This window comes from Halichoerus grypus, chromosome 7 (genome assembly GCF_964656455.1).
Source record: "Halichoerus grypus chromosome 7, mHalGry1.hap1.1, whole genome shotgun sequence".
NCBI classification, from domain to species: domain Eukaryota; kingdom Metazoa; phylum Chordata; class Mammalia; order Carnivora; family Phocidae; genus Halichoerus; species Halichoerus grypus.
This window is the reverse complement of record NC_135718.1, coordinates 27,449,563-27,462,911: the sequence shown is the minus strand read 5'-3', so window position 1 is coordinate 27,462,911 and position 13,349 is coordinate 27,449,563. Positions and strand designations below refer to the sequence as shown.

Below are 13,349 nucleotides of genomic sequence, written 5' to 3'. Positions count from 1 at the left end.
TCGCCCACGCTCCGCCCCGGCTGCTGGAATAGGGCTGGCCTGCGTAGCCGCGGGCCCCCATTGGCTGCGAGGGCCGCCAGTCACTGCCTCCGTCCCCTCCCTTGAGCGCGCAGGAGAGCCGTTTGTCACCTGGGCTGAGGCCGCTGAGTTCTGCCCGCTGCAGTTCGAGTTCTGATGCCCCTCCCCGCCCCACGAACTTAGGGTTTGGGTCACGCCTCGTCCCCTCCCGCTACCGGTTCAGCGCAGGGGAGCCCAGTACCGCGTCTTCTCCAGGCCGAGCCAGATACTAGGGCTCTTGGAATTGCCACCCCTCCGCGTCCCCCCCGAGGCCTCAGTGAGGGAATGCCACCTGGGCAGAGGGGGGGCGTAAGCATTCGGTGGGCAGGAGCGTGGACTGGCGCCTGGGTGTGCGGCAGGCGTGCTCTCTAAGGTGACTGGGTGAGTTGTGAAGTGTGTGTGTGTGTGTGTGTGTGTGTGTTGCCTTCTTTGACATGCATCCTCCTTCTGTGTCACTAAGTGTCTCTCTGGCCACTCAGTTCTGGAAAGGGCACAGGGTGGAGCCGCTGGTTCCAGGACACTAGGGGGAGGAAGAATCTTTCTGATCCACTTGCCTGATGCACACAGAGGCACCTTGAGCCTTCTGCCCCTACACATCGCAGGGCAGGGACTAGGGCTAAGGTCTGTGGTGCAGGTGTAGGGATTGGGGCCGGAAGGAAACTGGGGACCCAATGGAGCTAGGGGTTACAAGAGGCGGGTGAGGAGGAAAAGGGTGGGGACATAGAGGGGGCACAGGCAGGAGGGAGACTGTAAAGGGCTGCGAGTGCCGAAGTGCTGTGACAAGAACTTGTGGGAACTGGGGTAGGAGCCCAGGGGGCCAAGGAGGCAGAGGCCACTGCCAAGGCGGCCATCTAGTAAACAAGCCGGGCGGTAATCCGAGACCCTCCGGGCGCACCATCAGAGGATGGCCCCTCCACGCCGCCAGCCTTCGTCCTGCGCGCTGAGAGCCTTCGCGCTGGGCACCTAGACCCGTTGCTGCCGAGGCCGGTGCCCCCCTCCCCGAGGCCAGCTAGGCCTCTGCTCTTTCTCCGGCTGGGGACTGGCCAGAACTGCTTCCCCGAGCCCCGATTGGCTCTGGGAGGCGGCGTTGGGCCAGGTCCCTGGAGCCCGGGCTGGGGGCGTCGCCCCAAATGGCACCCGCCGCCCCCAGGCTCTGCCAATCCCTGGGCACGCCCGGCGAACGCGCGGAGGCGGGGAGTCCCCGCCCCTCCGGCGGGTGAGCGTCACGCGTGACGTTACGCGTGATGTGTGGGAGGGCAGGAGCCGGGGCGCCGCGCCTGGAGGAAGGCGGGTCTGGGAGCTGCGGGGGCCAGAAGCCCGGGAGCTCGGGGAAGCGTGAGTGCCGGCGGTCCGGGGCGGGGTTCAGCGGTCAGGGGAGTAGGGGATTGAGGGCTAAGAGGGAGGGAAGCCGGCCTTGAAGTGTGCTCTCTGTCCTCTCCGGATTCAGTATATTCGGTTCTAGGGAGGTTCTTAGGGCGCGAGGGGAGCTTGGTTGCGGGGAGGAATGTCAGGGTGGGGCCTTATGTGGTTACACATTCAGGTGTCTGCAGTTGATGGGTATGGGTTGTGTGTGTATGTGTGAGTGTGCAAGTAACGGTCTTTGTGGGCTAGTGTACGCAGGGCGTGTCCACTGTTTGTATGTCTGTGTAGGGCATGTATGTTTCCTTGTGTGTGGGTATGTTCGTGTGAGTGTGAGAGAGAGGGGAGGGTGTGTCTTCCAGGGAGGGAGGAAGTATGGTCGGAGAGGATTAGTCATATTGTAGGATTTTGCCTAACACAGCCAGATGGCTGCTTTGGGCTTTCCTCTCCATACTGGCTGGAGAGGGCACTTAATGACTCCTCCTTTCTGGCCGTAGGTGGCCTGGGGAGAGGTGGATGGGTGTTTGTGCCAGCCCTGCCCAGCTGGGGAACAAGGAGGGCCTTGGGCCATTCAGCGTGGGTTGAGGAAAATGCCCCTGAAGAGGAGATTGGTGCATGCCCCCTAGCACGCATGCCTGACAGGCATCAGAGTCCCTTACTTGAGATCTGGCATAGATAAGCCCTGGGGTGGCCAGTGAGCCCTTGCTCTCCTCCAATCAGGGGCTGGGGCGTGGGATGGCTTAAGCCATCTTCCCAAACAGCCTTGGGGATTTGCAGCTAGGTCTCAAGGCAGCTGGGGCCTAAAGCTGACATGTACATATATAATGCATATAATATGCAATTTTGTGCATAGAGAGCACGAGAGTAGCTGCCCAGGATTAGTAGCTGCTCTTGCATCAACCACACACATGTAAATCCTCACTGATGAAAATCTGCACCAGGCCAGAGTGCAAAGGAGATCTGTTTCTCTGGTTGTGTTTCCCCCGCCCCCCCTCCCATGGCTCTAGGTCTCTGAGCCAGAACATTGTCTGGAAAACAGCTCCTCCCCCCAGCCCTTGCTTACCTATCTGGAGTCACCTTGAGCTCTGGAAGGGATTGGTGAGAGGCCCAGAGACCAGGGCAGGGCTACCAGAGGTTCCCACAGGCAGAGCTCTTGGACCCCCTCCTCAGAGTCCTCAGACTCTGGTCTTTGCCCTGCAGAAAATGGGTGAGTTGCCCTTGGATATCAATATTCAGGAACCTCGCTGGGACCAAAGCACTTTCCTGGGCAGAGCCCGGCACTTCTTCACTGTTACTGACCCCCGAAATCTGCTGCTGTCCGGAGCACAGCTGGAAGCTTCCCGGAACATCGTGCAGAACTACAGGTAGACCACTACCCCGTCTGACCCTGTATCCCAGGGCCTCATTCCCTGCCTTGAATACAGTACCTTTTGCATCTATCTTCCCAAACTTGAAAGTGACCCTGTCCCACTCCTCAACCCCCTTATTCCCTGGCCTTATGTGTTGGAATTACAGGTAACTATGGCACAGAGTTTTAATCCAGAGAATTTTAGGGTGTTTGGGTTGAGGAGGTGGCATTGATATATGTGGGCAGGGGACTGCTGTCCACTTCACAAACCCTCTAAAGGGGGGTGTCCCACTGCTAGGCCACCCTCTGCAAGAACAGATGGTCTCAGAGTTGAGCCCAAGGAGAAGGAGAGCATCCCCCTTGTCTCCAGGAGGAAAAGCCCTTGTGATGCCCCCGGCCATTTCAACCCATTGGGAACCATCATTACCCATGACCAAGCTTTGAGGCAGAAACAGAAGGGCACCCCTGTTTGTGTGGCTACAAGGAAAATAGAAATAGGAGCCTGCCTACTCTTCTGGGAAGATGTGGTTCTTCCCCCGAGACAAGGAGCTCCTTTATTCTGAGATTGGGGGCCAAAGTTCCTGGTCCTCTGTCCAGACTTCCCCTGGTCAGGGCTTGCAGGGGCAGATCTGCCGCCTAGAATTACCTGTCTCTTCCCTGTCATTCTCCACAGGGCTGGCGTGGTGACGCCTGGGCTCACCGAGGACCAGCTGTGGAGGGCCAAGTATGCGTACGACTCTGCCTTCCATCCGGACACAGGGGAGAAGATGGTCCTGATTGGCCGTATGTCAGCGCAGGTGCCCATGAACATGACCATCACTGGCTGCATGCTCACCTTCTACAGGCAGGTCCTGTCCCATGTGTCCCCTCCGTGAGCACTCTAAGCTAGAGTGTAGCTTGATGAGTAGGTGAGGCCCGCTGGGCAGAAAATAGTGGGCGGGTGAGAGCTTGTGTTAGAATCCCCTGCACCTCTCAGAACTCAGCCCTGGGGTTCCTCCCAGCCCAGACACAGTGTGTGTGGCTGCATAAGTGGGGCGAGTGGGGAGGGTCGTGCGGGGCTCACCAGAGCATGTTCTAGGGTCATCAGCTGGGTCCCTCCTGAGGGTTTGGGAATAACCTCTGGGGTTTCCTTATCAGGGTTGGAGGATGAGGGACACCGTAGAGGGGGCAGAAGTAAGCATCTTTGTTCCCTCAGGAAGACCCCGACGGTGGTGTTCTGGCAGTGGGTGAATCAGTCCTTCAATGCTGTTGTTAACTACTCCAACCGCAGTGGCGATGCTCCCATCTCTGTGGGGTGAGAGCTTGTCCCCAGGGACTCCCCCGGGACCTACCATTGCTCCCTCTGGTTTGCTCCTATTTCCGGAGTGCTGCTCTCAGCCTGCCCCCCTCCCCGCTTTCCTGGCCTGAGGGCACGGCGTCCTCTCGTGTGTGCTACGGGGGCCCCTCTGCTCCTGAAAGGGAGGGATCGGAGCTTCCAGACCAGTCTACACTGTAGCAGGGAAGGAATTTCTCTGCCTTCCACGCCTCATGTATTGAGGATTTGGCATGTCCCTGAAAGCGAGAGCCGTTCACCTCCCACGTGTGTCCCGACTCTTCCGCCACAGGCAGCTGGGGACAGCTTACGTGAGTGCCACCACCGGTGCCGTGGTCACAGCCCTGGGGCTCAAATCCCTCACCAAGGTAAATGCCCTCCATTTCCCCGTCACTCGTCCACACCGACCTCCAGGCTCCCCACAGCCCTCCCCAGAGTTCCTCACTACCCCACGGCCCTTAGGGCCACTAAGTGGCGTCTTCGCTCCCGCAGCACCTGCCCGCCCTGGTCGGCAGATTTGTGCCCTTTGCAGCCGTGGCAGCAGCCAACTGCATCAACACCCCCCTGATGAGGCAGAGGTGAGGGGCCCCAGCTCCTGGCCCGCGCGCCCGCCGTGCGCACCGGCCCGGTCCTCGCCCTCCACAAACGGAAGTCTCAGTCTGACTCGGGGATCCTGGGCTGGGAGAGAGAGCCTCTGAGTCTGTGACACCTGAGGGGACCCCAGGGAATAGCTGCCCGAGAGGGCATTACCGGTAGGATTTAGGGCCCGTGGTCTGACCCCCATCCCCTTTCCTTTTCAGAGAACTGCAGGTGGGCATCCCAGTAACTGATGAGGACAGTCAGAGACTTGGCCACTCGGTGGCTGCGGCCAAGCAGGGAATCTTCCAGGTGGTGATATCGAGAATCTGCATGGCCATTCCTGCCATGGGTGAGGCAGAGGTGCCTGGGTGGGGCACGGGAGGCTCTCAGAGAATGGGGGGGCCATTCTCCAGGGGTTTTGAGCACTCTGGGGGCTGTGACTCTGGGGGGAGTGGGAGGAGCTGTGAAGGGGGATCCACCCTCCTTAGGATCCCGACTTTCACTTCACTAACTCCCTCCTTTTCCGCCCTGCTCTCCCTGCAGCCATTCCCCCCGTGATCATGGACACTCTGGAGAAGAAGGACTTCCTAAAGGTAGGTCACTCTCACCTTTCCCATCGTGGAAGTGGTGGTGGCTGGAAGCAGAGGTGACCAGCCCCCGAGCCCGTTTCCAGCTTGGCCTGAGTCTGAGACGTGGCCCCTGTTTGCCCCACCCCTGTGCTGCCCCCACTCCCATCATTCATTCAGCGAGAAGGAATTGGGCTGGGGTGAAGGAACCATGAGGGAGCAGGAGGAAGAGATAAGGGAAGGAAGGAAATGGTTTCTGTTCTGAAGAGAACTGGTGTCACTCCAGAGGCCTCCGACACACACAGGGATGGACTACCGCAGTCACACCGAACGTCACATTCATGCTGTCGCCTACCGACAGCCGTGAGAAACACAGGCTGACACGTGCACAAACAGAACAGAGACGCGAGGCGCAGGAGTACAGGCTCACTCGCTGAGTCATTTATGCACAAGTATTTCCTGAGCACCAACTGTGCCAGTTGGAGGAACAGAATGGTGGTCCCTGTGGCTGGAGTGAATTGAGAAGGGACAGGTTCATGCACGCCACTGGGCCGGGAGGAAGTGAGTGGAGGGTTAGAGGAGGCTTCCTGAAGAAAGCAGCTCCCAGAGGAAGTGTGGAACCAATTCTGAGAGGAGAGAATGGGTGATGGGACTCTAGGGAGGGTGTCAGCCAGCAGGCCTGGCCGACTGGAGGGTGGTGATCTGGAAATTCCTTCCCTCTTGTGGGCTTGAGAGAAATGGGGCACATACCAGAGGTTCAGAGGCAGGGTTGGAGGGATAGAGCTGTGGTAGGGGGAATGGGGTGGAGGGAGGGGACGAGGGGACACAAGCCATTCCATTGTCTCTGTCTCCCCACAGCGTCGCCCCTGGCTGGGGGCTCCCCTGCAGGTGGGACTGGTGGGCTTCTGGTAAGTGTGCGGAGACTCAGCAAGGGTATGTGAGAGTGTCCTTTCCATGGTGGATGTGGTGGGTATTTATTGATTTTAAGATGTTTATGGACATCATTCATTCATACATTCGGCTGGTAGGGATCTTGGGCACTTGTAGGGCATGCTGTGTGTTAGGGGGTGATCTCCATCCTTGAGGGCCAAGAGTCCAGTTGAAGAGATTCTAGTCTTCGTCTTTGAGAGGAAAGCATGGAAATAGGCCTTTGGGTACATCCAGGAGTTTCAGGTACATTTGATTGCTGAATGTGGCACGCCCAGTCGCTGCTCTGGAGCCTCTTTCCTCAGCCAGAGCCTAATGTCAGCATTGGCTTTAATCAATTTCTACCCCTAGGGGCTGTCTCCAGAGATGGGGTGGGGTGCAGGGAGGGAACAACCTTGGGTCAAAACTTCACAAACCTTTCCAACGCTCTTCTCCCCAGCCTGGTATTTGCCACCCCCTTGTGCTGTGCCCTGTTCCCCCAGAGAAGGTAAGTGCTGCCCCCGGGCTGGCCTGGGGGCTCTGGATGGATCTCCACATCTCTGGAACCAGCTGACCTTAGGGTCCTTCAGTGTGTTCCAGGAGGAGGCCTGGCCTGCCAGGCACTAAGCTTATTCTGGCGCAGGGAAATGATAGTGAGCTGGGCCTTCTGGCCATCCAAGGAGATTCTTCAGCCTGGGAGGAGGAAGGGTGGTGATCCCTTAGCCTGATGCAGGTTGGGTTCAGGGGATACTCAGCCCGCCTGTGCTGTTCTGTTGCAGCTCCTTACACGTGAGCAGGCTGGAGCCAGAGCTGAGAGCTCGGATCCGTGAGCAAAACCCTGACATCGAAGTGGTTTACTACAACAAGGGGCTTTGAGGGAGGGTCGGCCCCTGGCCCCCTCCCTCACCTCCTTGGGCTGCTGCTTTAGTGGCGCCTTCCCTCCCCTTACCTTGCCCATCTGCCTGGTACTGGGTGGGGGCTGCGTGGGGGCATGGCCAGTGAGACCAGCAATGCATTAGGCTGAGAGAGGTGCCCCCATCCAGCCTTTTTCTCTCCTCCCTGGTTTCAAAGAGCAGGGTCACATAATCCCTTTCTCCTGGGCTTCTCTGTCTACGTGCATACATACACAATACGTGTGCATAAGTGTGTGTGTGTTTACATGCTGTCCTGGAAGCTAGGAACAGACACGCTGTCCTAGGGTGTCCTGATATCTGGCTTCTCTCGGCATCTTGCCACCTGTCAGCCAGCCAGGCTACAGGACTTCCCTGCTCAACAGTTCTACCAGCCAAGTCATTTCTAGCAGCACCTCGCCCCTTCTGGATGCACAAGGAGCCCCGGGATCTCAGCACAGAGACTGAGAGACACTGGCAGGCCAAACTGGGCCGACTCCTTCAGATTTCTGGTTCCTAGCTCCCAAAGCTGACCCGGGAGCTGGGCTGGCAGAGGAAGACATATCAGGATAAGGGAAACAGGGTGGTTTAGGCATCCCCCACATCCTGAAATAGAGAAGTTCGTCTTCTCTCCTCTATGAGAACAAAGGGGCACCAGGATCCTGTGGCACTCCCGCCATCTTCCCGTCTCCCCGCACTGCAGGGTGGGCACCCTTATGTACAATCTTAGGAGTTCTTGGTCTGCTCTGACGTTATAACCTCAAATCTACACCTAGAGTCCCAACTCCCTCCCCACACCACAAAGCCATGAAGGCGAGCAAGCATTCCCCTTTAAGAGCTCCCACTGCCCCCTCTTACAGAGGGACACCGCTGTGGGAATGGTGCTTAACCTCCACAGGTATCTGAGTGGATGTAACTAGGACACCCTCAAGGGCAACTAGGCCCTGAGTGTACAACCTTAAGACAGGACATTTTGTGTTCTGTTGGCTCTTGTTAGACATTCAGCAGAACCCTGACCTTAGGTCCTCTTTTGTAAGGCTTAGCCCTGCTCCTACTCCTACTCCTACCCCCACCTCCCAAAAGGAAGAAGGGCCTGGGCATCCATAGGTGGTCCAAAGGGGAGGTAGGCTTGGGAATGGAATATATGGTGGTACACTCATAGGATACAGGGCTGGACCTTGACTCTAACGCCCATGCGCTCTGGCCGAAGCAGTGGGTGTTATAGATGAAGGCCCCAGTGGGATCCTCTAAGAGCACTTTCCTGCTTCCCCAGCTATCTGCCATAAGTGACTAAAACTATGATGCCGTTGTTACTCAATAAACTGAAAACCTGTCTACTTCCTTTTTTAAAAAATATTTTATTTATTCATTTGAGACACAGAGATACAGAGAGAGAGAGAGAGAGAGAGAGAAAGCATGAGCAGGGAGAGAGGCAGAGGGAGAGGGAGAAGCAGGCTCCTCGCTGAGCCAGGAACCCGATGTGGGGCTCGATCCCAGGACCCCGGGATCATGACCTGAGCCGAAGGCAGACGCTTGACGGACTGAAGCCACCCAGGTGTCCCAAAACCTGTCTACTTCTTGATCTTCACTTGATTCCATGTCCTGAGGGTCCAGGAAGAGCCAGCCTCCGGCCTACCCTTTGCCTTCCCTCCCCCCAAAATGTAAGTCTTAGTCTCTTCCCTCCCCTTCTGTAGGGAACTCCAGCTCCCAGCAGAGGGCGCTGTGAGATTAGAAAATCAGTCCATCAGCATCCTGAGTACTAACCAACCTAGAGGGGATGTAGATGCCTTCTATTCCCTTCGCAGATAGAGTCCTGGCTTCATTTCCTTGTTTGCTAGGAAGGCTGATCACACACCTGCATACCAACCCAGGCTCTGGGCTCAGGCATTTGGCATGGGTTGGTAGCTTCTGGTTCCCAGGGCAGCCTTTGGAGAGAGGAAGACTAGAGGGCTAAGGACTGTCCAGTTCCATCAGAGAGAAGTTGTGCACCAGCACACCCTCCATACCCCTCCACGCCCCCATCAATGCAACACAGGAACAAGCCTGGCACAGACCATTTGCTAGTTAACACCCCTCCCCCCCATCCCAGGGCCCTGCACCCTCCACTCCCTCTTTACGTAACCCCCCTTTTTTTCCTGGGAAAAATGAAGCCAAAAGTTCACGTCTATGAACAGATAACGAGAGCTACTATTTAACAGCTTACAGCTGTGTCTCTTACCCTAAGTCTTGGCTTTGGAAGATTCAAAAGAATAACGATGTATGAATCTACAATAAAATCCATTGCATACTCCTGGCAGGGCATACCCCTCATCTCCTCTTTTTCAGCTCAAAGCTCTCACACTAGGTGGTGGGGAGAAATCTTTAGGGCCGCATGGTCCCACAACAGCCGGAAGTGAACCTGGTACCTTGGCCTGGGCTTGCTCACGCCTCTTGGGCAGTAGAAGTTTACTTGTATGGGTGGTGGGGGTGACACCAGCCACTGCTCATTGAGCCTTATGTGTGGTGCCAGGCTTAATAAAAAGGCAAGTGCTTTAAGCCCATTATCTCTTATGATCTTCACAACCCACTGTGGGGCCAGACATGTTATGTCCACTCTGAGCAAAAACACAGGCCTAAAGACATGTACAAAGTTGCCCACAGCTACACAACTAGGGAGTGGTGGAACCAGGATTCAAGCAGAGCCGTGTGACTCTGAAGCCACGATATTAAGCTTCTTCCTGACCTGCCAGCCCTCAGCCAAACTTGAAGTAGTTCTCCTGGTCCCTTTGACATTCTAGGGCATCTCCTCCCTGGGCCGTTTGTTTACAGGCCAGCAAAACTGAGGCCCACAAGTGTACTCAGACCTTTTACTAAAGCCACTGAGGAGTTTCCAAGCTTGAGGGTTTTATAGCTGAAGGAGCATGAGCAAAGATTCCTATTCTTTATTTTAAGATTTATTTATTTGAGAGAGAGAGAGCGCGTGCACACGCATGATGGGGGGGGCAGAGGGAGAAGCAGACTTCCCACTGAGCAGGGGACTCGGAGCCCTATGCGGGGCTGGATCCCAGGACCCTGAGATCATGACCTGAGCTGAAGGCAGCCGATGCTTAACCGACTGAGCCACCCAGGTGCCCCATCCTATTCTTGATTAAATATGCGGCAACATTTAGAGGGGGCCCCTAGCTGGCTCAGTCAGTATAGCAGGCGACTCCTAGTCTTGGGGTCATGAATTCATGACCCACGTTAGGCCTAGAGCTTACTTTAAAAAATTTTTTTTAAGTATGGAGTGACATTTAGAAAACACGTTTCAATTCCATCCTGTCCTGCCAGTCTGGAGTGGTGCCTCCCAGCAAGCCCACGGGGCCCTGGGTCAGCTCTTCAAGCCTCTTTCCTTTTTTTTTTTTTTTTAAGATTTTATTTATTTATTTGACAGAGAGAGACAGTGAGAGAGGGAACACAAGCAGGGGGAGTGGGAGAGGGAGAAGCAGGCTTCCCATTGAGCAGGGAGCCCGATGCGGGGCTTGATCCCAGGACCCTGGGATCATGACCTGAGCCGAAGGCAGATACTTAACAACTGAGCCACCCAGGTGCCCCTCTTCAAGCCTCTTTCTGCAGGTACAGCTTTCCCCTTTGGTAATTCCCTTGAAAAGGGGCCTTGAACTTTTACTGGAAAATCCATATAAAATAAACCTACTTGGGGAGTGAGGTGCAGGAATCTCTGTTAAACAAAATCACTAAGAACATTTTATAACACACTTATTTGTGCTCTGCGGATAACACTAAACCGTATCAGAGAGACGACTGGCCAAGGCACCAATGGGGCCAGTTAGGAAGGAATGCTTTCCTGTCATCTTTCCTTCCTAGTTCTACCACAGCTTCTCAAAGCAAAAGTTAGCTTTAGGCACACTTCACAGGCTTTCTAGGGGCAAATCCTAGCCAGGTACCTTTTCCAGACTGCCTCCACATACTTGGACTTTTTCCTCAGAAGTCAGCACTTGGGCAGAGGTAGCACTTTTCTCGCTGGAAAGTAATCTCCCCCATTCTTGGGCCTCCCTTCCTCCTCTTCCTGCTCAGACTCTGGGAACCTTCTTTGGGAGCCTACATCTGCATCCTTGGTCTTCCTCCCCAGCCTTCTTCCCTTGGCCCGGCCTCATCTGCTCCAGAGCTCCCACCTTGCCCATTATGAAGACCACAGCCCTCCCTCTCTCCCAGCCCATATTCTAAGGAGAAAAAGGGCTCCTGTCTGGCTTAGCCTGGCCAGAGGAAGGAGGCCAAGTGAGTATATCCTGTTCTTCTCTAGGGTCCCCTGCTCTTTTCTAGGGTCACTGAGGCCGGCATCTTAGGGGCAGTGGTGAGGGCCAGTTTCAGCTCCGGCCCTGTGGGCTCATGCCAAGACTAGGCTAGTCCCCGGTCCCCTACGAGTCACAGACAAGCCCCATTTCCTCCGTCAAGCTCTCCTCTCAACCCAGCCCCGCCCCGGGGGTGGGTGGGTGCCTGTCAGTCATGGTTAGGCCACGCCCCGCGGGGGCGGGGCAAAAGCCAGTCTGGCGCAGAGTCCCGCCCCTGCTCTGGCCGTTGTCAGTCAAAGTCAGGCTCGGCCCCACCTCCTTCCCGTTTCCCAGGCAACGGCTTTAATCGCCGCTGGCCCGGAATGCAATTCATCTTCCCTGTCTGAGCGAGGGACTCAGATCCGCTTTCCTGGTGACCTCGGTCCCGGACCCTTAAATCCGCCAAATCGCCTCCCTCCTTTCCTGTTTCGAAGCCCACGGGCGCCTGAGCGCCCGCCCTTTGACTTCCTGCCCGGAAATCCGCGAGGTTTTCGAGGAATCGCGTGAGGCCTCTCCTTGGGTCCCAAGCCCGGGTTTTTCCGCGGCCTACGAGGTTATCGGCCCTGCCTCTTGCACTTGCCTCCCACGGTTCGGGAAACGTTTATTGAAGTCTGCTAAGAGTGGCTCTATGCCCGGCGCTGGGTAGAAATGTCTTGTTGGGTGAACCGAGGCCCTTCCCATCTGCAGGGACACAGCCTGTGCCCAGCAGTCATTAAGGTGCCTCTCCCTCCGTCCCCTCCACGTCAATCTCCCTGCCTGTTACAGCGATCTCGGCCCAGTGCTGCTGCATTCTTTTGCTCGGAATTGTGGAGGGATCTTGACCCGGTTGCATCATTCCCTCCAAGGGAGCTTCCTGGGCAGCGCCCTCCCTTCTTTCTAAATATACACACCTTTTTCCTCACGGGCAGTTGTCCCAACTCAGGCTGCCAGGGGGACAACAGCAGGCCCCAGCTTTGCGTCCCAGCCTCCTCCAGCTTCTCCTTCCTTTCTCCAATCTTAGACCAGCAAGGTTTTGCAACTGAATAACGACCAGGAGAACAGGGGAGGGAGGAACCCCGCATAGCTTGGGCCACACACACAACCCCTTCCTCCTCCCACCCCATACATCCAATAGGAGAGTAACCAGCTCCTGGTAACAAGCCACAAGCAGTTCCTTCAAGGTAGGGTGTTTGCTTATGGAACAAGAGTTTGCTATGTAAATCTAAAAACTAACCAATCAACCATCTATATTATTTTCTGACTGAAGACCTCCCTTCTCCTATCACCAGCAAGTTCTCAATCAGTTACAACTTTTATTTCCCAGAAGAAGCACTTCTGGTTTGGGTTTTAGTTCAAGTTATTTTTGTGGAAAGCAACAGAGAATGATTGTGGCTAGCTTCAGTCAACAGAGATGTATTGGAAGGAGTCTGCAGTAGCTCTCAGAACCAGAGGTGGGACTAACCAGCCTGGCTTTGGAACGAGCAGGGAGCTGGGCAGCTCTGGGGCCTCAGCAACTGGAGTTTATGGACACTGCCATTAAGGTAGCAGCTTCAACTAGCTCCAGTTTCCGATCTGTCCATTCATGTTTCAGAAATTGGTACAGATTAGATCAGTTGTCTCCTCCTAGGAGGTGGCCAGAGGTCAGGGTCAAGTTACAAGGACATTGGACGTCATTACTTCAGGTCTACCTCTATGATTGGGGCTGTTCCCAAAGTAGGGCAATTACTGTGAGCTGGGAATCTCCATGATTGATATTTACTACAACATGTGTTATTATTGGTCCCATGCATCTGTAGTTCTCTCCAGTTTAAATGAAACCTCCCCTGAGGGCCAGCACCATATCTTCCCTTTTAAAAAAAAAAAGTGAAAAAAAAATAACACAAAATTTACCATCTTGACCATTTATTAGTGTACAATTCAGTAGTGTTAAGTATATTCACATTGTTGTGAAACAGATGTTCATAACTTTTTCATCTTGCACATCTGAAACTCTATACTCATTAAACAACAGCCCATATCTTCACTTTTGTATGCCCACAACACCTA

At 55.2% G+C, this 13,349-nt stretch overlaps 1 protein-coding gene across 3 annotated transcripts; it reads left to right on the top strand.

Moving 5' to 3' along the window:
• Positions 1 to 260: 260 nt before the first annotated feature.
• Positions 261 to 8,354, top strand: SFXN3 (sideroflexin 3). Of its 3 annotated transcripts, none has more exons than XM_078077212.1 (11): positions 261 to 438; positions 2,617 to 2,780; positions 3,438 to 3,612; positions 3,964 to 4,058; positions 4,369 to 4,444; positions 4,569 to 4,654; positions 4,877 to 5,004; positions 5,199 to 5,248; positions 6,080 to 6,129; positions 6,588 to 6,635; positions 6,907 to 8,354. In XM_078077212.1, the coding sequence occupies exons 2-11, from the start codon at positions 2,620 to 2,622 to the stop codon at positions 7,001 to 7,003; spliced, it is 966 nt and encodes a 321-aa protein (XP_077933338.1). In that variant the 5' UTR covers positions 261 to 438; positions 2,617 to 2,619; the 3' UTR covers positions 7,004 to 8,354. The 3 variants fall into 3 exon arrangements, with proteins under 3 accessions (XP_077933338.1, XP_077933337.1, XP_077933339.1); XM_078077211.1 differs by lacking the exon at positions 261 to 438 and adding an exon at positions 1,255 to 1,392; XM_078077213.1 differs by lacking the exons at positions 261 to 438; positions 6,080 to 6,129; positions 6,588 to 6,635; positions 6,907 to 8,354 and adding exons at positions 1,255 to 1,392; positions 5,508 to 6,020.
• Positions 8,355 to 13,349: the final 4,995 nt, after the last annotated feature.

What these genes read in the sequence shown, in the direction of transcription:
- SFXN3 (XM_078077212.1), top strand. Translation starts at nt 2,620, where the DNA reads ATGGGTGAGTTGCCCTTGGATATCAATATTCAGGAACCTCGCTGGGAC. An exon ending in CATGGCCATTCCTGCCATGG is followed by an intron (nt 5,005 to 5,198) that starts GTGAGGCAGAGG and finishes CTCTCCCTGCAG; the next exon opens with CCATTCCCCCCGTGATCATG. An exon ending in GCCCTGTTCCCCCAGAGAAG is followed by an intron (nt 6,636 to 6,906) that starts GTAAGTGCTGCC and finishes GTTCTGTTGCAG; the next exon opens with CTCCTTACACGTGAGCAGGC.